This window comes from Macaca thibetana, chromosome 16 (genome assembly GCF_024542745.1).
Source record: "Macaca thibetana thibetana isolate TM-01 chromosome 16, ASM2454274v1, whole genome shotgun sequence".
In the NCBI taxonomy this organism is placed as follows: domain Eukaryota; kingdom Metazoa; phylum Chordata; class Mammalia; order Primates; family Cercopithecidae; genus Macaca; species Macaca thibetana.
The window spans coordinates 21,980,085-22,004,323 of NC_065593.1; the positions used below are offsets into that span (position 1 = coordinate 21,980,085).

General features: G+C 39.9%; 1 protein-coding gene across 1 annotated transcript; it reads left to right on the top strand.

Moving 5' to 3' along the window:
• WSB1 (WD repeat and SOCS box containing 1) lies at window positions 1–19,845 on the top strand. The gene is made up of 9 exons (XM_050765883.1): window positions 1–396; window positions 7,930–8,098; window positions 9,507–9,775; window positions 10,911–11,042; window positions 12,912–13,012; window positions 15,245–15,417; window positions 16,246–16,359; window positions 17,717–17,824; window positions 18,409–19,845. The coding sequence occupies exons 1-9, from the start codon at window positions 357–359 to the stop codon at window positions 18,566–18,568; spliced, it is 1,266 nt and encodes a 421-aa protein (XP_050621840.1). The 5' UTR covers window positions 1–356; the 3' UTR covers window positions 18,569–19,845.
• Window positions 19,846–24,239: the final 4,394 nt, after the last annotated feature.

Here is a 24,239-nt window from a genome sequence, read left to right on the forward strand (position 1 = left end):
GTGCGTTGGGAGGCGGAGCCACGGGTTCTGACGTCACGTGGCCGCGCCCCTGCCGCCCAGTTATCTCCCGCGCCGCCCGCCATTTTGATTTCAGTGTCTCGTTTGCGGTCGGCAGCGTTGGGGGAACTGACTTGCTCCGCAGGCGCGAGGCTGGGTACAGGGTCTATTGTCTGTGTTTGACTCCGTACTTGGGTCTGAGGCCTTCGGGAGCTTTCCCGGGGCAGTTAGCAGAAGCCGCAGCGGCCGCCCCGGCCCGGGGGGAGGACCAACCCCTAGTCACGCCCCTCAGCGCTCGCCACTCTCTTCTCTGTCGTTGGGTCCGCATCGTATTCCCGGAATCAGACGGTGCCCCATAGATGGCCAGCTTTCCCCCGAGGGTCAACGAGAAAGAGATCGGTGAGGATTGGGACCGTGGGTGGGCGCGTGAGGGCCGGGGAAAGGCAGGGACTCCTCGGAGGAGGTTTAGGAGGAAGCGACTCCGAGGCGCGCCAGGGCCAGCCCAAGAGCGAGGAGGAGGAAGCCGCCTCGATAGGAGTTGGTGGGGGGGTGGGAGGGGGCGGGTAAACGCCACCGACGTGGATGCAGCACCTACTGTGCTCCCTCGCGGTTACTGTGTGGCTGGGGCGGGCACGGACCCCGGTTTCTTCGTCGGAGGTCTGCGCAGGGCTCTTGTCCTGGGAGTTCCTGGCTCAGGACTTGACTGTCGAGTGGACAGGGAAGGGCCACTCAGGGGCTTTAGGTTTACAATCGGGAAAAGTAAACTTGTGGATTCCGAGCGGTAACGAAAGGAGGGGGTCCTCGTGTGTACCAACCACACTTAGATGAGAAATGAGACGGAAGAGGTCCCAATAGCCTGGCAAAAGTAATACGGTATTTTAAAAAATGTTGTGGCGTTAAGAAACGCAGCGGTTCGGGGGAGGAGACTCTTTCAGAATTATCTTTCAAACACATAAGGGAGGAGCTGGGCGGTTGGGTGGAGTGACCGAAGGAAAGCTTTTGTGCGGAAGAGGAAACTCTGGAAAGGCTTTTCTGGCTTAGTGTGTACCCCTGGCCGGCCGAGTAAAGGGCAATTAGTGTTGAAGGTTGTGCGTCCACACCTACTTAGTGGTTAAATAATGCGCGTCGCATTATTTAAATCCTCTTTTAAAGTAAAATAACTGGAACAACGTTTGATGGTGTTGGGGGTGCTGTACATTGGCTGACACACTCAGCAAACACTGATCTTACTGTGTTAAGTAATAATTAGCTGTGGCCACTGAGCAGAGAGCATTTACATTTTCTTGAAGTGAATGTGTGCCTTTACTAAGTACAAGGAGGAGTTATTTCTAGAGAAGGAAAGAGGCTGAAGTAGCCAAAACGCCCACTCTTTTCTATGTGGGTGAATTTTTATATCTAGAAACAGCTGTTTTAGAATTCTGGACTTTTGTTGTCTTAGGGATGATTGATTAGGAAGGGACTTTAACCCTGGTTTTAATAACCATTTTTAAAGATACAAACACAGAAAAAAAGGAAAAAAATTGCAGCAGAGTTCACACAGAAAAAAGAAAAAGAAGATGCAAAGAACACAAAATTTGTGTCCAGTTATTATTTTAAGTGATTTTAAGACTAGAAAGTATATCGCGAAGTGGGACAAAGAACTCAAAAGTTCTTATCAGTTCAGTGGGTTTTTCTTTTACTTACTTCACTACACCATAATGTTATAGACGAGTAATCTGCCTTTTTTTTTAATCTGTATTTTACTTTCATCGTGATAAACCATTTTGAAAACTTTCCGGTCGTGTTTTTTGTTTGTTTGTTTGTTTTTTCTTTTGAGACGGAGTTTTTGCTCTTGTTGCCCAGGCTGGAGTGCACCATCTTGGCTCACTGCAACCTCCGCCTCCCAGGTTCAAGCGATTCTCCTGCCTCAGCCTCCCGAGTAGCTGGGATTATAGGCATCGCCTCCACACCCGGCTAATTTTTGTGTTTTTAGTAGAGATGGGGTTTCTCCATGTTGGTCAGGCTGGTCTCGAACTCCCGACCTCAGGTGATCCGCCCGCCTCTGCCTCCCAAAGTGCTAGGATTAGAGACTTGAGCCCACCGCGCCCGGATTTCCGGTTCTGTTTTCTAAGAGATGGACAGCATACCTACATAAAGTAGAACCATCCACTAAGTGTTCCCCCGCCAGCCCCTGGTTTTCTTTTCTTTTCTTTTTTCTTTCTTTTTTTTTTTTTCGTATTTAAGTCTCAGTGTTATTTCCTGGATATGATATAAAAAGTTACTAGTACAAGGTTAAACATTTCTCCTGTGTAGCTTTTTAAATCTATGATTAAGGATTTACGTTTTTTCTTTTCTGGGGTGTTAATTAAAAGCCAAGCCAAGTTTAATTTCTCGAGGACATACAGAGAGTAGAGGTAAGATTCCATGAATGATCAAATAATTCTGTATAATGCTACTGCCCTCTTTCGCAAGGCACAGCCATAGATTGTCCCTTTCTGGTTATGAAATTTTGGGGAGGAATGTAAAGAAGGAGCTAAATCTGATTTGCTTGGTTCAGCAGTGACTCAGATGATATGTTATTATTTTACAGATATTAATAATGTAGTGTTGTATCTTATGGCTGATTTCCCGTGGCAGGCAGCCTTTCCCTTAACAAGGTCATTAAATCATACATTTCTGTAGCTAACATTAAACAGTTACAGATAATGTAATAAAGGTTTAACTTAAAAAATTTTTTTCAAAGCACTTTATTACAAACTTTGTGCTACGTTTATAAAATTGTGCCAGTATTTAAATTGAGCGCTTAAAACGTTTTATTAAAGTGCCAAAGGCAATTTGATATACCTGTTATCCAGCAAAGAAACACAATCAAAACAATTATTAGTAATTTTTAACAGATTAATGCATTTATTTGGCAGGTTTTATGATGGCTCTATTTCTTGAGTTTGTATATATTTGAGAATTATGTTATAAATATGTTATTCTTTCATTGTCTCTGCTATCCGAACCAATTTTTTAGTAATTGTTACCGCTCTTTTGCTTTTTTTTTTTTTCCTTTTGAGACTGAGTCTCGCTCTGTCGTCCAGGCTGGAGTGCAGTAGTGCAATCTCAGCTTACTGCAACCTCCACCTCTCAGGATCAAGCGATTTTCCTGCCTTACCCTCCCAAGTAGCTGGGATTACAGGTTCATGCCACCACACCCGGCTTATTTTTTGTATTTTTAGTACAGATGGGGGAAGGGGGGTTTCACCGTGTTGGCCAAGCTGGTCTGAAACTCCTGACCTCAGGTGATCCACCCTCCTTGGCCTCCCAAAGTGCTGGGATTACAGGCGTGAGCCACTGCCTCCGGCCTACTCTTTTTTTTTTTTTTTTTTTTTTTTTTTTGAGACAGAGTCTTGCTCTGTCACCCAAGCTGGAGTGTGGTGGTGAAATCTTGGCTCTCTGCAACCTCTGCCTCCTGGGCTCAAGCAATTCTGCCACCTCAGCCTGGGACTACAGGTGCATGCCATCACACTTGTTAATTTTTAAAATTTTTTGTAGAGACGAGGTACTCTATATATCCTAGGCTGGTCTCAAACTCATGGGCTCAAGTGATCCATTCACCTTGGCCTACCAAAGTGTTGGGATTACCAGTATGCCTGTCCTATTACCACTGTACACAAGGCGTTCCATGATTGTGGTCAAGGTAGAAGAAAAATATAGAGTAACCTTAAAATACAATCTACACCAGGCACGGTGGCTCATGCCTGTAATCCCAGCACTTTGGGAGGCTGAGGCGGGCAGATCACCTGAGGTCAGGAGTTCAAGACCAGCCTGGCCAACATGGTGAAACTCCATCTCTACCAAAATATACAAAAATTAGCTGGGCGTGGTGGTGGGCACCATGATGGTACATACCTATGATCTCAGCTACTCGGGAGGCTGAGGCAGGGAGAATTGCTTGAATCTAGGAGGCGGAGGTTGCAGTGAGCAGAGATCATGCCACTGCACTCCAGCCTGGGCAACAGAGCAAGCCTCTGTCTCAAAAAAAAAAAAAAAAGTCTTGTATGAGAAATTTAGTCTCTCTTATGCTTGCTAAGGGAGAGCTTAATTTTAGTCTCATTTACTAGATGTTCTTGAAATTGAATGCAAGGGCTGTTCCTCATCGTATACAAGTTACATAAATATTCTCTGTAGAGACTTTTAAGTTGAATTTTAAACTTGCTTCCCTTATATGTGAACTTAGCATTTTTTTTCCCTCCTAAAATCTATGAGTTTTAAAAGATAGATGTGGTTAAACAAGAATCCAAGTTAAAAAAAAAATATGCCTGATGCAGTGACTCATGCCTTAATCTCCCCACTTTGGGAAACCAAGATGAGAGGATCGCTTGAGGCCAGAAGCTGGAGACCAGCCTGGGCAACATAGCAAGACCCTATCTATAAAAAATTGGTTTTTTGCCGGGTGCGGTGGCTCATACCTGTAATCCGAGCAGTTTGGCAGGCTGAGGCAGGTGGATCACGAGATCAGTAGTTCAAGACCAGCCTGACCAACATGATGAAACCCTGTCTCTACTAAAAATACAAAAAATAATAATAACAATTAGGGTGTGGTGGTGCATGCCTGTAATCCCAGCTACTTGGGAGGCTGAGGCAGGAGAATTGCTTGAACCCAGGAGGCGAAGGTTATAGTAAGCCAAGATCAAGCCGCTGTACTCCATCCTGGGTGACAGAGCAAGACTCTGTCTTAAAAAAAAGGAAAAAAAGTTTGTTTTTGTTTTTTTAAGTTAGCCAAGTGTGGGGGCATGTGCCCGTAGTCCCTGCTATAGCTACTCAGGAGGTTGAGGCAGGAGGATCATTTAAGCCTACGAGTTTGCCTCTGCACTCCAGCCTTGGCAACAGAGCAAGACCCTGTCTAAAAAAATTAGGCAGGCAGGGGTTGCAAATTCAGAGGCCAGGCATATAAAGAACCCTGGTAAAAGGAACAAATAAGGCTGTGGGTTTGGAAAAATATAAGGAAACCTGAGCAGCATGCTGTTTCTGAAATCATTTGTATGTTAAAAGTATCTGCAGGCATTTGAGGGTCACTAAGTTTGTGAATTTTGTATTAAAGTTATGTGACTCACACCTGTAATCCCAGTACTTTGGGAGGCTGAAGGTGGGAAGATCACTTGAGCCCAGGAGTTTGAGACAGCCTGGGCAACAAACGGAGAACCTACCTCTACAAAAATAAAAACATTAACTGGGTGTGGTGGTGCATGTCTGTGGACCCAGCTGCTTGGGAGGCCGAGGCAGGAGGATCGCCTGAGCCTGGGAGGTCGAGGCTACAGTGCCCCGTTATTGTGCTACTGCACTCCAGCCTGGGTGACAGAGTGAGACCCTGACTCAAGAAAACAGAAAGTTATATGACTGCCAGTAAAGTTAATGTCATCTTAAGCTGTGCTAATACGGGGTGGGCGGGTGGGTGAGGGACCCTGCAGCTTTGATTAAACCACACCTGAAGTATTGTGGTTAGTTCTGGGTGCCACTTTGATGAGGGCCACTACTAACTAGAATTTATCCAGAAAGGTATGATGAAGTTAGGATGGGAAATGGACTTGAAACCATGTGATCTAAGGTATGATTGGAAGGATAGAGATCTTTTAGCCTGGTAAAAAGATTTCATTCATGGCTATCTTCAATATATAAATGTTATGAGGATAGCAGTAGGCTTATTCTCTTAGGTCAGAATCAGTACTGAGTGGGTAGAGTGGTAGGAGGAAGACTTTGAGTCATTAAAAGCCGTCTCAGTTGCACCAAAATAGTGTAAGCCTAATTATGAATATCTTAAAAACCACACTTATTTGTTAAGGTGTCGAGAGTTGGGCAGATAACATATTTAAATCACTGTAGAATGGGAGCATAAATGTGTGTTTTCATATTCATTCAATAAATATTTACTGAGCACCTGTCATATGCCAGGTGCTATACTAGCTATTGTCGGAGCATACATTCAAACTGAACAAGTACATTTTGGGGGGGGGGTGTGTGTGTGTATGTGTATGTGTATGTATGTATGTGTCCATGTCCAGGTTCTCTAACTATAGCAGTGTAAGTGGTTCTTACATGAACAGCAATACATAGACTATATTAAAGGTTAGGTGTTGGAAAGTTTAAACCAGAAATACATAAAAATATATTATTATACACTGTGCAATTGACCAGACAACTGACCACAAAATAGATAATAGGGAAAATTAAGACCAACCCAAAATAGGTGATACACTAATAAAGAAGCTCCTTTCGGCCGGGCGCGGTGGCTCAAGCCTGTAATCCCAGCACTTTGGGAGGCCGAGACGGGCGGATCACGAGGTCAGGAGATCGAGACCATCCTGGCTAACCCGGTGAAACCCCGTCTCTGCTGAAAATACGAAAAACCAGCCGGGCGAGGTGGCGGGCGCCTGTAGTCCCAGCTACTTGGGAGGCTGAGGCAGGAGAATGGCGTAAACCCGGGAGGCGGAGCTTGCAGTGAGCTGCAATCTGGTCACTGCACTGCAGCCTGGGCGACAGAGCGAGACTCCGTCTCAAAAAAAAAACAACAACAACAACAACAAAAAAAGCTCCTTTCCCCAAATTGAGGAAATTCTAACTGAGTTTGCATGCATACATTGCAGTATGAGCTTGTTGATCATGCTTGTTACATATGGAAGTAGTATTCTCCATATACTCTGGTAATATGCCAATTTTTGTTAGGAATACAAAATTTTAGTAGTCTGAATTTAAAATTGTCCATTTTTTGTCCTTAAAAAACAAAATACTTCCATTTTTGAGTCAGTGTAAGGCCCATTAGGAAGACTCTTAAGGACCACTATTTAAGAATCACAAATATAATGCATTTTGGTTTTATTTCTTTTTTTTTTTTTTTTTTTTTTTTATGACAGAGTCTTCCTTTGTCACCCAGTCTGGAGTGCAGTGATGCAGTCTTGGCTCACTGCAATCTCCACCTCCAAGGTTCAAGCAGTTCTTATGCCTCAGCCTTCCAAGAAGCTGGTATTACATGCATGCTCCAGCATACCACCATGCCCAGCTATAATGCATTTTCTTTTATTTTAGCTTTTTTCTTTTTGAGACGGAGTCTCACTCCACCCAGGCTGGAGTACAGTGGCACTTTCTTGGCTTATTGCAACCTCCGCCTCCTGGGTTCAGGCAATTCTCTTACCTCATCCTGGGATTACAGGTGCCCACCACCACGCCCAGCTGATTTTTGTATTTTTAGTGGAGACGGAGTTTCACCATGTTGACCAGACTGGTCTCGAACTCCAGACCTCAAGTGATCCACCTGTCTCAGCCTCCCAAAATGTTGGGATTACAGGTGTAAGGAACTACACCCGGCCTATAATGCATTTCTAAAGCACTGGTTGAACTAGACAACCTTTAAGTCTCTTCTAGTTCTGAGGGTTTTGTGATTTTTATGACCTGGGCCTGAAAAGGATACAAATATTTGTTTGGATAGCATATTTTATAGTGCTTTCCTTTGAGTAATGGTGTAATATTGTATTTTATAGTGAGGTATAGTTTTTGAAAGCTAAGAAATTTAATTTGGAAGATACTTTTCTTGCCAACTAAGTTTAATTTCTTGCATTTTAAATGTTAATAATTTGATGAGAACATAATACAATGCAAAAGTTAGGACTTTTATAATTGTTAAGTCTAATTGGTCATCACATTATTATTACTTGACCAGTTTTTTTACTGAAACTTTCTTAAAAACTCTTGTATTGGGAAATTTTAGGGAAATCACTTTATCAAAACTTGGAGATAGTCATTATCATTAAGGAGTCTTCATATACTGCATACCCCCGGTTAGAGGATGGAATGCAGAACTCATTATACTTTGCATAGAAGAGGGAAGAAACTCAATCCCAAAGTAATATGGAGGCAGTCTCACATGTATTGTTGGTTATATATGATATCAAGTATTTTTATTTTTCCTTTTAGTGAGATCACGTACTATAGGTGAACTTTTAGCTCCTGCAGCTCCTTTTGACAAGAAATGTGGTCGTGAAAATTGGACTGTTGCTTTTGCTCCAGATGGTTCATACTTTGCTTGGTCACAAGGACATCGCACAGTAAAACTTGTTCCGTGGTCCCAGTGCCTTCAGAACTTGTAAGACTTTTTCTTTTCTGTATTTTGTATCTGTTTGTGGAATTTACTATTTTCTCTCAGTGTAGGGTAATAACATTTTGATATTTAAGTTTTACTTTATAGATGGTGTTGTGAGTTTTAGTCATGGGCTGAATATATTTATTGGAAATTTTGTGTAAAGAATTCTTTGGGCCGGGCGCAGTGGCTCAGGCCGGTAATCCCAGCACTTTGGGAGGCCAACGCAGGCAGATCACTTGAGGTCGGGAGTTTGAGACCAGCCTGGCCAATATGGTGAAACCCCATCTCTACTGAAAATACAAAGACTAGCTGGGCATGGTGTGGCACACCTGTAGTCCCAGCTACTCAGGAGGCTGAGGCAGAAGAATTGCTTGAACCCAGGAGTCGGAGGTTGCAGTGAGTCGAGATAGCACCACTGCATTCCACCCTGGGTGACAGAGCCAAACTCTGTCTCAAAAGAAAAAAAGAATTGTCTGATCTTATTTATACATTAAGTTTTTCTGTACATTAAAGTCAGATTGTGTCTAACAAATGCATATATATAGTGTTGTGCCAGAGCAGGTGACTTCTGTGATGTGAAGCTTTTTGGATTCACTTGGATTTTATAACATGTTGTTGGATAACTCTGATGCATAGTAGTAGAGACAGGGGTTTTACCATTTTGGCCAGGCTGGTCTCGAACTCCTGACTTCAGGTGATCCACCCTCCTCAGCCTCCCAAAGTGCTAGGATTACAGGCGTGAGCCACTGAGCCTGGGCTTTTGTTGTTGTTGTTTTTGTTTTTAATGGACTTATGGTCCCTCTGCTTGGGGTAAATTGAGTTTGGATGTTTGTTGAATGTTTTTCTAAAATGTATAATATGCTATATTGGATCTTTCCCTGTTTTTTTTGTATCTAGTAGACCTTCATGGTTATAGTCACTAATGTTCTCATTATGTATTACTTGAGGTCTAGAACCTATGGGAAACTGGTCATGGTTTGAGGATTTTTTTTTTCTCCCTTAAGGCAATTTTCTGATATCAGCTTGACCATATCTTACGTTACTGGGGTTTTTTTGTTTGGTTGGTTGGTTTTTGCTTATTTATATTTGTGTTTTTAGGTTGAAGGGAGCACCAGTTGATACGGTGGTTTTTAGGAAATTTTGGGAGGCAAATAAGTTATAATATAAATTGCTTTATTGTTGAACTTACTACTCAGTCACTGAGAATTTCTATTAATGACCTGAATTTATTCGGTCCTTCTCTCGTAGTTCAAATATCAACCTTTCCCTTCCTATCTATAGGATTCTATTGTTATTTGGTGTCATTATAATAACATTGAGGTTATTTTAACAAACGGTTGTAATTATTCAATGTCCAGAGGAGTCCAGAGTGAATAATAATACAATTTCCATCTGACTTCCCCCACCCCAGTCTCTTGCATGGCACCAAGAATGTTACCAATTCAAGCAGTTTAAGATTGCCAAGACAAAATAGTGATGGTGGTCAGAAAAATAAGCCTCGTGAACATATTATAGACTGTGGAGATATAGTCTGGAGTCTTGCTTTTGGGTCGTCAGTTCCAGAAAAACAGAGTCGCTGTGTAAATATAGAATGGCATCGCTTCAGATTTGGACAAGATCAGCTACTTCTTGCTACAGGGTTGAACAATGGGCGTATCAAAATATGGGATGTATATACAGGTATGGATTCATAGTTTTTAAAGCAAATGTATTATTTTGTGATGCAGGGCACTACTCATAGGCACTGGAATTAGGATTTGAGGATTTCAGCTTACTGAAAAGCAAGAATTGATGGCATAAGTGTGTCTTTATAATTGACCTGAATATCACCTTCTTCAGCTCATCATTTTAATTTAGGAAAATGATAGAGTTCATATTGCTTCATCACTCTTTAGAGAGTAGTATAGTAGGAAAGGCTTTTCTAGGGAATGTTTAATTAGTTGTCCTTTATAACCTAGTTACTTAGTTAATGACTCACATGTCAAGGTGTTTTCTTTGTACTTTTTCAATGATTAATAGCTTAGAGGTTTTCAAGGTAAATCAAATTTCAACAATCATTATCTCAACTTGGAAAGGTTTAGTGAAAGTTTAGATAGGTTGAGAAGTTAAATTCTTTGGGCAACTAAAAATCAATGTGTTGCTTATTGCCTAAAACACTTTCTGGCATATAATATTACTCAAAAATGTAAAGGATTTTTAAAGAAGCATTAAAACAGCATGTACATTAGAACATAACAAGTGATACTAACATAGGTGATAATGAGTCAAAATCTGGGTTCTTGAAAAAAGTAAGATGAACACATAGATTTTCTTAGAAAACAAAGCTCTTACAGTATTATTTAAATACATTTTTTTCACTGGGATCATGTTAGAAAACTAAAGTTGTTGTGGGATAACATGTATCTTTTGGGGAGCTTAACTTTCCTAGGCCAAGGAAATAACAAGCAAAGAAATAATTTGATTTTATATTTTAAAGTTCATGCCTGTCATTCCAGCACTTTGGGAGGCCAAAAGTGGGGGATCACTTGAGCCCAGGAGTTCTAGACCAGCCTGGGCAACATGGTGAGACTCCATCACTACAAAAAAAAAAAAAAAAAAAAAGCGAGCCATGGTGACTTGTAACTATAGTTCCAACTATTTCGGAGGCTGAGGTAGGGGAATTGCTTGAACCTAGGAGGTTGAGGCTGTAGTGAGCCAAGATTGTGCCATTGCACTCCAGCCTGAGTGACAGAGTGAGACCCTGTCTCAAGAAAAATAAGAACAAAACAAAAACATATTAATACTGTCTTTTTTCTCCCTTTTCTATCATATTTAGGAAAACTCCTCCTTAACTTGGTAGATCATACTGAAGTGGTCAGAGATTTAACTTTTGCTCCAGATGGAAGCTTGATCCTGGTGTCAGCTTCAAGAGACAAAACTCTCAGAGTGTGGGACCTGAAAGATGATGGTATGTCTTTTTTTCCAAGCTATGAACTAGGATTCGTTTCTTGATATTACTATTGAGAGGTATTGGGAACATTTGGGGCATTTGACTTTAAAAATGGCATGTGATCAAAGTTCCTTTTCTCTGCCTAACATTTTGGCTCCTTTCCTGAATAGATCAAAGCAAAACATAAACGTGACCCAGAATAGGAGCCAACAGTTATTCGAAGTAAATGATCTGATATTATTCAGAAACTCATAGATCTGTATCAACTATCTGAGGACCAAATATGGATCAGATTTAGGGTTTTATGGAACCAGTCTGTTTATGTCCCCTGAGGGAGGGTTATTAACTTATTGCATTGGCTTAGGGAAAATTTAGGTAGATCTTGAAGTAACTTAGTATATAATAAAATTTTAATTAAAACATGACCTACATGCCAGAATTTATAATATGTAAATATTAGTAAGCATTATAATAAATTGGCTAGGTTAAGAAATACTTTTATAAAAAGTGAAAGATTTACTCTCCAATACAATAGAAAGATATGTTGGTGTCAAGTACTCACCTTTCTCTAAGCCTTACAAAGTTTTGGAGATGCTACCTCATTTGAGATGAGCATCTCTTCCCCTTTCTTAGTCCCTAATGAAAGAGTTTATATGTTTAGCTAAAACCTTAAATTTAAGGTCTGTTGGTGCTCTAACAGCCTCAAGCTAGAGGTTAACAGGCTTGCCTAGGGGTAATAAAGCTTTAATTGAATTAGTAGGAAATAAAACCCTCAGATCTGGAAATGTTCCAGCTGATAAATAGTAACCATTCCTTAATAAAGTACTATGCTAACATTAACAAGTCATGAAGGACCTTCTCTGCGTTTTATCTGCTCAGCCGTTGAGGTGCAAAGGGATCCCAACAATTGAAATATTTTCATTTTCTTTGAAATTTCTTTTTCTTTGAAAAATTGAAAATTTTTATTTTCTTTTGCATATCGAATGATGCTTGCTTATCTCAAACTAATTTCAGCAATGTACATGTTTTAAGAACATAGGCTTAGTAAAATATAAGCTCCAAGATAGTGGGGTCCTTGCCTTATTTCCAGCTATATCCTCAGTGCCGGCATAGGCCTGGCATGCATAGGCACTCAGTAAGTTTTTGTAAAACTAAGAGTTCAGTATACTTAAGCATAGCTGTGTGCTGTGGGCATAATACACAAGGACTTTGGAGTGGGTTGTAGGTTTTCAAAAAGGAAGAATGAAAAGGCATTTTGAAGATGGTCAAGTTTCTTAACTTTTAAAATAAGGGGATTGAACTAAAAATTTGGTCTTCTGTAGATGGGGTGGGGCTAGGGTGTCCCAGACTTTTTCTGTCACTTAGGCTGGAGTTCTGTGGTGCCATCTCAGCTCACTGCAGCCTCTGCCTCCCAGGTTCAAGTAATTCTTGTGCCTCAGCTTCCCAAGTAGCTAGGATTACCGGCATGCGCCACCATGCCTGGCTAATTTTTTAAATGTTTTTTTTAGTAGAGATGAGTTTTCACCCTGTTGGCCAGACTAGTCTCGAACTCCTGGCCTCAAGCAATCCACCCACCTCAGCCTCCCAAAGTGTTGGAATTACAGACAAGAGCCATCGCGCCAGGCCCCAGACTTCTTGAAGTGCTAGATGTTAAATATTTGAGGCTTGTGAACCATGCTGTCTGCTGTAGAGCACAACGTAAACACATGGACAGGATTGTGTTCCAGTAAAATTTAAAATAAGCAGCTGGTGTATGTCAGTAACCCTTGTTACAGATAAATTACTTTCAGCTATAAATGTTTGTGATCCTTTGATTTACTGCTGTTTTGAAATACTGCTCATTTGAAGTGGATTCTAGGGTTAATACAGATTGTTTCTTTTGTTCAGGAAACATGATGAAAGTATTGAGGGGGCATCAGAATTGGGTGTACAGCTGTGCATTCTCTCCTGACTCTTCTATGCTGTGTTCAGTCGGAGCCAGTAAAGCAGTATGTGTCAAAGTTCTTGTACATTAACTGTGAATTGGATTATGATAATGTGTGCATAATCATTTTAAATCTAAGTAACCTATGAAGTTTGTGCTCGGTGTCATGAATATTTTAAATGTTTTATTTCGTGATGGGGGAGAATTTGCATGAAGGAAATTAAATATAGTTATTGATTGCCAAGTGAGAAGTTGGATTGTTTATAGAGATAATAGAAAATGAGGGGCATATTAGGGTTTTCTTTTTTGTTTGTTTGGTTTTTTTTTTTTTTGTAAGTCTAGAAAAGTTTATGTGCTGTAGAAGAGATCTAGTCTATATGTTAAGACATTCCCTTGCTAATTATTTTCTTCTCTGTTGTTCTATTTTTTTGGTCCAGTTTGCTGTTTTTAAAGTTTTGAGTCCCAGCTGGTCCTGTACATTTAACTGAAAAAAAGTAACTTAAAATAATATAAAAATAGCACTCATGTATGTCCTAGAGTTAAGTTATAGGTGAAATTTGATACTGTTTGTCTTATATAGCATACCTATAGACAGCTTAATTAAAGTGACTGTTAAGAGGGTTATGCTTATTGATGAACTCTTTTAGTTGTTTACCATTTCTAAGTTAGTGTAGTTAAATTGATCTCAGTAGCTAAAAATATTTATAAAATGGTTGAAGTCCAAATACATGTGATAATTACAATACACTTTGAATTAATGGGGGGTGGGAGACTAGTTGAAATACATTTTATTTACCCAAGGAGTATGTTAAAATGATAGTTATAAATGTTGGAAGTTTAAAACAAGATACTCAGTTTAGTTCTTTACAAATCATAAGAAGAACAAAATTAGATGTTGACATTGCTATTTTAGGCTGTGTGTTTTCCATATGCTTCTTGCTTTCCCTGTCACAGGTGGTGGCAGCAATATTGGTGTGATTGAGGTTATGCTGGCACCACTCGCACACAGGCGCACAATGGTGTTAGCTGGGCAGAAAGAGTGGCATCTCTGGCTACCGGGCTGGGGGCGACCTTTACCATAGGATGAAGTAACCTTGCATTCGGCTGCAAGGTGTACTGTACGTACACAGGTGCTGGTCGATGTCCACTTTCTGCTTTTCTTTCTTTCTTTTTTCTTTTTTAAAGTAATTTTCCCCACAGTAAAATTCACTGACTCCTGAGTAAATTGATTTTCCAGTTTTATGGATTTGGGAGTCTGACAAGTGAAACCAATTTAATATAAAGTGTTTGGCTTTCAAATGGTTTCTCTGTGCTGTTTTTTGGAATTCTTTAAAATTCCAGAGATACCTTACATCTTTGATTCATTTTAAAATTTGTACTTATTTTCTTTTAGAAATAATGTATTATGTCTGTGCAGAAAAAAAAAAAAGCAAAAAGGATTGCTTTACTTCAAGAGGAGAGATTGTCTTATTAGGATAAACCTCCAAGCTCACATTTAATATAACAGACTGAAGTAAACATTAGAATCCTATTTAGAGCTATTCTGCACAGTTAACTACTGATCTTTAGAATCTAAAATTGTATGTGAACTTATTCTTAAATAATTGAACCGTTTTATACTTCAAATGACTTATGATTGTGGTCAGTTTGGGAAAAATAAGATGGTTAAATTTTGATTTATTGAAATGTAATTGTATTATTTTCATTTTGTAATGTGGTTTAACATCCTTGTTGTTTGCCAAAGAAATTTCATTTGGCTGTGAATATTCTATTTGCTTGCAGTATCTGTTTCTCTTCCTAGGCTCAAGTTGGTGACCCAAGCCTATTGTAAACAAGTGATTATCTCAAAGGGAGATGCCAATGGAGTAACAATTTGTTAACCTTACGTTTTCTGTCTGTATATTTTTTTAAAAATCTGGTAGTTTCTGGAAAAAAAGAGAAGGGGGTTTGTAGTACTTAACCCTATTTATTTCCGTATATTTTAGTTAATTAGTTTTTGGAATAAATGGATTTCAGTATAGCTTTGTGGTTAAATTGCATTGCCTTTATTTTATGTTTAGGCTTATTTTTAAATTAACATTTAACAGAAACATTTGAAATAGAATTTGCATGTCTGCCTTAATTAACTTAAAGACTGATTTTAATCTGACTATGACACTGAGCGTATTCTTTAAATTACTCATAATTTATAATGCTTAATATAATCTTAATTAAATTTAGCAGTTTTAGTTTAAGATGTGCCATTTTGTCCTCTGTGTGTCTGAATGAAGCTATAACATTTGCCTTTTTATTGCAGGTTTTCCTTTGGAATATGGATAAATACACCATGATACGGAAACTAGAAGGACATCACCATGATGTGGTAGCTTGTGACTTTTCTCCTGATGGAGCATTACTGGCTACTGCATCTTACGATACTCGAGTATATATCTGGGATCCACATAATGGAGACATTCTAATGGAATTTGGGTGGGTACAACATGAATTATTTTAGTCTATAATTCATCTCTGCTTATCAAGTTATGTGAATAATTTAATTAGAATCACCAACATATGAAACCTAAAATTACAGTCTATTGTAATTTAAAATGTTGGCATTATTTAAGCCCTTGACTAATGGAAAGTGTTAGACATAAATTCTGAAAGTAAATTTGGCTGTCTTGATACAAGTCTTGCTGCTTAACAGTACCCAGCTATCTATAGAAGTACTAATTATGTTTAGAGTTTTTGTTGGAGAGAAACAGTTAAAACCAAAGTTGGACTTAATCTTACTATCCTAAATCATAAAATATATATATATAAAATATATATATATATATATATATATGTATTTTTTTTTTTTTGAGACAGAGTCTTGCTCTGTCGCCGGGCTAGAGTGCAGTGGCGCGATCTCGGCTCACTGCAACCTCCACCTCCTGGGTTCAAGCAGTTCTCCTGCCTCAGCCTCCTGAGTAGCTGGGACTACAGGCGCGTGCCACCACACCTAGCTAATTTTTGTATTTTTAGTAGAGACAGTTTCACCATGTTGGCCAGGATGGTCTCAATCTCTTGAACTCGTGATCCACCTGCCTCGGCCTCCCAAAGTGTTGGGATTACAGGCGTGAGCCACTGTCCCCAGCCATAAAATATTCTTTTCAGGTGACTTTTAATTTGGATGTATCATTTCTACTCAATCTTCTCAGTTATATTAACTAAGGCTACTTTAAACACTATTCAAAGACAGATGTACTTTGTACCTGGGTAATTTTGTTTTCTTGAAGTGACTGATATCCACTAAAAACATGTATTTGACCTCAGGCACCTGTTTCCCCCACCTACTCCAATATTTGCTGGAGGAGCAAATGACCGGTGGGTACGATCTGTATCTTTTAGCCATGATGGACTGCATATTGCAAGCCTTGCTGATGATAAGTAAGTATGTGCATTATAGCTTGACTGACTTACCTTTACCTTTTACATTCTTAAGCCTTAAAGCCTTTCTGCAGTTAAGAGTTTTAATATCTCTTCCTCAACACGAGCCCCTGGGAGATTTTGTTGTGTCTTAAAGAATATCAGCCAGAACAATTATCTGTGTAAACTAAAGATAATGCATGCCTCTCCCTGTGTTTCTTGTTTAACTTGTTTAGGCATAGTGGGTTGATTTTTAGTCAGCTTTTAGCCCAGCTTATAGAGATTTTTTAAAGTAATGTCTTAAAGGTTGAAGCAAAAGGAAATTTCTAAAGTGAAACAAATAATAAAACCAAAAGAATTACAAATAAATAATAATTTGTATCCACCACGATTGAGACTAGAATGTGAAATATCACATGAATGAGATGTGCTGCTTATTGGTAAGAAGCAGAAACTAGTTGCAATCATCTCATTTTCACATCCTTTTATCATTACAGTGTTCATACATATAGCATTGAGTAGTTTGGTAACATCAATTCATAAGGCAACTCTTCTTTTTCCAGAATATTAGCAAACATATGGAGAGAGGTTTTTTTTTTGTTTGTCCGCAACCATTGTTTTCCTGTTTGCTCAGATAGATTCTGCATATTAGTTCTCTGCTGTATTTGTAGACACATTCAGCCTAGGTGAAAAGCTTTTTTTCCTTTCCTGTTTTTTTGTTTGTTTGTTTTTTGGAGACAGGGTCTTGCCTCGTTGCCCAGGCTATAGCGCAGTGGCAAATCACATCTCACCACAACCTTGATTTTCTGGGCTCAGGTGATCCTCCCACCTCAGCCTTCTGAGTAGCTTGCACCACAGAGGTACACTACCACACCTGGCTAAGTTTTTAAAAAATTTTTTGTGGAGACACAGGCTCCCGATGTCGCCCAAGCTGGTCTTAAAGTCCTGGGCTCAAGCAGTCCACGCACTTCAGCCTCCCAAAGTGTGTGGGATTATGGTTTTGAGCTACCAGGCTCACCTAGCTTTTAAAAATGTCTTGGGAAAAGAGTGAAACAGGCTAGAAGTTGATTGTATTGTAAGTGTAGGAAAGTAAGGAGAAAGCTTCCAGGTGTGAACATTCTAGGTTTGAACACTGGGAAGGAGGAAAGGCAACCATGCATTGTAGTCTCTTGAGTGAAAGTTTATCCAGTTTACCAACTGGTATTATAGACCTTAAAATATTTTATAATTGTATAAATCAAGTTACAATAATTGCCTGTTGGTGTGATTTGTGTATTTTGTGACTCATAACTCAATGGTGTTTCTTTCTAAATTTTAAAAAAGTTGCCTTTACCTTACATTTTCTACAAGATAACTAAATAATTTATTTTGTTTTCAGAATGGTGAGGTTCTGGAGAATTGATGAGGATTATCCAGTGCAAGTTGCACCTTTGAGCAATGGTCTTTGCTGTGCCTTCTCTACTGATGGCAGTGTTTTAGCTGCTGGGTAAATATATTTTTCTCTCTTTTTTTTTTTTTTTTTTTTTTGAGATGAAGTCCCCCAGGCTGGAATACAATGGTGCAATCTCTGCTCACTGTAGCCTCCGCCTCCCAGTTCAAGGAGATTCTCTTGCCTCAGCCTCCCGAGTAGCTGGGACTACAGGTGCACACCACCAGTCCTGGCTAATTTGTTTGTTTGTTTGTTTGTTTTTCCAGTAGAGTCGGGGTTTCACCATGTTGGCCTGGCTGGTCTCAAACTCCTGACCCTGACCTCAAGTGATCTTCCCGCCTCAGCTTCCCACAGTGCTGGGATTACAGGCTTGAGCCACCACACCTGGCCTTCTTTAAGGGGCAACTTAAGGTGGCTTTTAGCAGCTAGTAGTTTATTTTTAGTAAAATTCTAATAAGTATTCTTATATAGTAGTCTTACCTTGTTATAGAATACATCATTGGTTAGTTCTTCCTAGTTGGGTTTTAGTGTGAAGTTTGTGACTCCAGTACTCACATGTATTGGATGATAGTTGTTTGAGCTGTAGCGACATTGAAATACATATACCTGGGTGACTAACCATGTGCTTTGTTTCTGTTTAGGACACATGACGGAAGTGTGTATTTTTGGGCCACTCCACGGCAGGTCCCTAGCCTGCAACATTTATGTCGCATGTCAATCCGAAGAGTGATGCCCACCCAAGAAGTCCAGGAGCTGCCAGTTCCTTCCAAGCTTTTGGAGTTTCTCTCCTATCGTATTTAGAAGATTCTGCCTTCCCTAGTAGTAGGGACTGACAGAATACACTTAACACAAACCTCAAGCTTTACTGACTTCAATTATCTGTTTTTAAAGACATAGAAGATTTATTTAATTTGATATGTTCTTGTACTGCATTTTGATCAGTTGAGCTTTTAAAATATTATTTATAGATAATAGAAATATTTCTGAACATATCAAAAATAAACTTTTTAAAAGATTTAACTGTGAAAACATATACATACATGTATATATTTAGATATAAGCTGCTATATGTTGAGTGGACCCTTTTGCTTTTCTGATTTTTAGTTCTGACGTATATATTGCTTCAGTAGAGTCACAATATGTATCTTTGCTGTAAAGCATAAGGAATTTTTAAATTCTGGAACACTGAGTTAGATGGTAAATATTGTCTTAAGAAAGTTGAATTGGGTGAGGTGTGGCAGCTCATGCTTATAATCCCATCAGTTTGGGAGGCTGAGGTGGGCAGATCACCTGAGGTCAGCAGTTTGAGAGCAGCCAGGCAAACATGACGAAACTCTGTCTCTACTAAAAATACAAAAAAAAAAATTGGCCAGGCGTGGTAGTGCGCACCTGTAGTCCCAGCTACTTGGGAGGCTGAGGCAGGAGAATTTGCTTGAACCCAGGAGGCGGAGGTTGCAGTGAGCCAAGATCACACACTGCACTCCAGCCTGGGCAACAGAGCGAGACTCCATCTCAAAAAAAAAATAGTTGTGTTGCCTCATACAAAATGTATTTGGTTTTGTTGGAGAGTGTCAGACTGACCTGGAAGTGAAACACAGTTTATATACAGGGAAAGGATTTTATTATCCTTAGGAGTGTCACCCAAGACATAGAGCTTGAATGTGACATTATTTAAAAATAACAACAAAGAAGGCAGAGCCAGGATATAACTAGAAAAAGGATGTCTTTTTTATTACTCCCCCTCTAAACACTGCTGCTGCCTTAATTTTAGAAAGCAGCTTACTAGTTTACCCTTGTGAAGTATTACAAATTGTTGTGGATTTGAAAAGTCCATCTACTGTATTATTGCTAAATATGTTGTTTGTACTAAGGGACAATTATTTTAAGACCATGGATTAAAAAAAAAAAAACACTCTATGTTTCTGCAGGGGATGATATTGGTGAGTTGCCAAAGAAGCAATACAGTATATCTGCTTTTGCCTTCTGTTATCTTACCTGCAGATATTAAGAATGTATGCATTATGTAAAATGCTCAATTATATATTTTTGTTGAGTTTTTTAATTAAAGACTTGTAAAACAGTATATTGCAAATGTTTCTTAAATAGGTTAGGTGGAGTACTTTCTATCTGTCTCCATTGTAAGATTGATGGTACACCATGGGCAAATCAAACAAAAAGGACAATGAAGAAAGAATGCAGGACTCAGGCGCTGCTCTAGAGTTCATTCAGGGCTCCCCGAGTGCAGCAGCTTTTATGGTGGTTTTGTTTTTGGGAGAACTGTTGTGATAATGCGTATTTTAAAAGCATAGGGAAGCTCTAGAACACAGGAAAGTGACTACTAAGTAAAAGAAAAATATCTTTTAATGGGGAACTACCAGCCTATAGTAAGCCTATCTGGTTAAAGTAGTTATTATAAAAATCTAGCAGTCTGGGTCCTTTGAGAAGGCATAAAAAAAACAAAACTCTTATGAGCCATGTGTGATTTTGAAGACTCATTTCCTCTGAGAAATTATTTGGAAGTTCCTATGGTTAGCTCTGTTAAGGAATGTAAAAATTTATAGGCGGTGTAGGTTGTCAATTTGAAGGCCAGTAGAAAATCTGCTCAAGTTACTTCTTGAGGATCATCTATATTTTACAAAAAGAAGCACAAAAAGCATCTAATCTTAATACTTCTTGTGACTTTTTTTCCCCTGTATTTTACTTTGCAATATATCAGCTTTATAATTTTAAAATATACTGGCCGGGCACAGTGGCTCACACCTGTAGTCCCAGCACTTCGGGAGGCCAAGGCAGGTGGGTCAGTTAAGGCCAGGAGTTCATGACCAGCCTGACCAAATAGTGAAACCCCTGTCTACTAAAATTATAAAAATTAGCCGGGCATGGTGGCAGGTGCGTGTACTCCTAGCTACTTAGGAGGCTGAGGCAAGAGAATTGCTTGAACTGGAGAAATGGAGTTTGCAGTGAGCTGAGATTGTGCAACTGCACTCCAGCCTGGGTGACAGTGAGACTCTCTCTAAATAAATAAATAAGATACCATTACTTTTCACACCGTTGCATTATTTTTACTTTCCACACCAACATATCCACTCAAGTAAAAAAAGTCTTTTTTTTTTTTTTGAGCCTCACACTGTCACCCGGGCTGGAGTGCAAGGGTACAATCTCGGCTCACTGCCGCCTCCACCTCCTGGGTTCAAGCGATTCTCCTGCCTCAGCCTTCCAAGTAGCTGGGATTACAGGCACTCCCCACCATGCCCAGCTAATTTTTTTTTTTTTTTTTTTTTTTTTTTGTATTTTTAGTAGAGATGGGGTTTCACTATGTTGGCCAGACTGGTCTCAAACTCCTGACCTCGTGATCTGCCTGCCTTGGCCTCCCAAAATGCTGGAATTACAGGTGTGAGCCACTGAACCTGGCCCAAAACAGCATTTTTGGAAGCTACATTCTCTGAGATGTTCACCTGTTTGCCACCTTTTCTCGTGAAAACCATAGTGTGCGTGCCAGTGTGAAAGGAAGATTGCACCATATATGTCAAGTAGAAACGTGTGAATTTTCCATTTGTCTGTGGGAAAGAAGGTAATAACAGTAATAATAGACTGAAGGACCAAAGAAAAATAGGGAAGACGTTGATTATGAATCAGATTCTACTTACATGATTTGAAAATGACACTGCCTCTTTCTCCTATTTTGCCACAAGCCTGACATTTGGAGAACTGGCAAGGGATCATTTATGTTCAGATTTGATTTTCTGTTTTAGAATCCCATGGGGTACATGTGAACATAGGAAAATCACACTCAGCAGCCAAGCTATCCTTCGGCAATAATGAAATCACTTTAAAACCTATAACTTGATCTTAGGTTGGCAAATCCTAGACTTAACGATCCTTGAAATTTCCTGCCTGCTGTGACTGTGATAAAGTTGGATTCAACTGGTTTGCGCTGCTCTTGGATCGGCAAGACCAAAAAAGGTTGGGCTGCACTGTAGCGTGCTTATGGGTTGAGGCAGTGGCAGAGGCAGGGGACTTGGCTGTCAGCCAGCCAGCACAGGAGTAAGAAAATAGAAAGCATGAGAAGTTTCATGAGCCAGAAACCATTGAGATAGTGATTACAACCTCCATATTAATCAGATGAAGGTTTGTAGGTGACATAGCATTTTACCCAAGTAATTCTGAACAGACTGTGGCTTATAATACATTTTAACTAGCAAGTGTATAGACTATAAAACAAGTATCTAGAGTTATATATGGATGTACTATCATTTGGTGATAAAAGCATAGAAAAAGCGTAAGTTGGAGTATACTGAGGTTTTTTTGTTGTTGTTAAATTCTTTTCCATCAGAAGTAAGAGCTGTTGGCAGCAACTAATAAAATGCAACCTAATGACATGCTCATCATAACCTTGGCAGATGTTTATGGTAAGACGCTTGGAAGGAATGAACATGAGTAGGCAGTCTCAACCTGCCCTTTGATCCATAAAGCATTCTTTAGCCAACAGCAAAAATCTGGTCTGAGCCAGGTATAAAGTGACCTGTTTTATTACAGGTGGGTGGAGTAGTTTTGTGTGGTTGTTTTTTGACATTTTGTATGCTTGTATTTTTTACTTTGAGATAGGATCTCGCTCTGTCACCCAAGCTGGAGTGCAGTAGTACAATCTCAGCTCACTGCATCCTCTGCCTCCCCTGGTTAAAGTGGTTCTCGTGCATAAGCCACCTGAGTAGCTGGGATTACAGGCATGAGCTGGGCCAATTTTTGTATTTTTAGTAGAGACAGGGTTTCATCATGTTGGCCAGGCTCGTCTTGAACTCCTGGCCTCAAGTGATCTGCCCATCTTGGCCTCCCAAAGTGCTGGGATTACAGGCGTGAGCCGTGGTACCTGGCCTGTCTAGGCTTATCTTAACAGTTGAGGAATCAGAAAATAATTGAATAGGACTGGAATTGGAGAAGGAAAAATGATTTAACTCAATTTTTATCAACTCCACTATTTTCTCTATTAGAGACTACTGTCGTTATCGCGGTTTCTGTTTTAGAGATAATGATAAAAATAAGGAATTTTTTCTATAGTTCCACAGAAAAGTTGGTCTTCTGGTCTGAAAGTAGTATTACAGGTTTTGTTAGGAAAACCTATAATACAGTGTTGCCTGTCACTGTCATTATAGTGAGTGTTTGGTTTTAATAAGGATGAAGCATCGATGGCTCTTTCTGAAAAAATTGTTCTCTGAAAGTAAAGTGTGAGCTATAGAAATCATCTAGAACAGGGGTGTCCAATCTTTTGGCTTCCTTGGGCTACATTGGAAGAATTGTGTTGGCCCACACATAAAATACACTAACGATAGCTGACAAGCTTTAAAAAATTACAAGAAAAGTCTTTAAGAAGGTTTATGAATTTGTGTTGGGCCACATTCAAAGCCGTCCTGGACTGCATGTGGCCCGTTGGACAAGCTTGCTCGAGTATAGATCAGTAAGTAAGAGAAGTGAAATGGCTACTCCACTATGTGGTTTTATGCTTCCAAATTGTTGAATAATAATGAAATGTTCTTATAAAAAAATAGATTAAGGATGATGGACATTAGAGAGTTAACGTGAGAAAGATAATGATTAAAATAGAGCCAAGAGGCCAGGTGCAGTGGCCCACGCCTATAGTCCCAGCACTTTGGGAGGCTGAGGCGGGTGGATCACCTGAGGTCAGGAGTTCGAGACCAGCCTGGCTAACATGGTGAAACCCCGTTTCTACTAAAAATACAAAAGATTAGCCTGGCATGGTGGCACACATCTGTAATCCCAGCTACTGAGGAGGCTGAGGCAGGAGAATCGCCTGAACCTGGGAGGTGGAGGTTGCAGTGAGCCGAGATTGCACCTTTGCACTCCAGCTTAGGCAACAAGAGTGAAACTCCATCTCAAAAAAAAAAAAAAAAAGATATTAAACAAATTATATGTATTTTTTCTTTTTTTTTTTTTTTTTTTTTTTTTTTTGACACACAGTCAAACTGTTGCCCAGACTGGAATGCAGTGGTGCAAGCTCAGCTCACCACAACCTCTGCCTCCCTGGTTCAAGAGATTCTCCTGTCTCAGCCTCCCGAGTAGCAGGGTTTACAGGCCATGCCACCATGCCTGAGTAATTTATTTATTTATTTTTTTTTTGAGATTGAGTCTTGCCCTGTCACCAGGCTGGAGTGCAGTGTCGCATTCTCAGCTCACTGAAACCTCTGCCTCCTGGGTTCAAGCGATCCTCCTGCCTCAGCCTCTCAAGTAGCTGGGACTACAGATGGGTGCCACCACGCCCAGCTAATTTTTGTATTTTTAGCAGAGATGGGGTTTCACCATGTTGGCCAGGATGGTCTCGATCTCTTGACCTCGTGATCCACCTGCGTCGACCTCCCAAAGTGCTAAGACTACAGGCGTGAGCCACCACGCCCAGCCATGTTTTTTTTTTAGTAGAGATAGGGTTCTGCTATGTTGGCCAGGCTGGTCTTGAACTCCT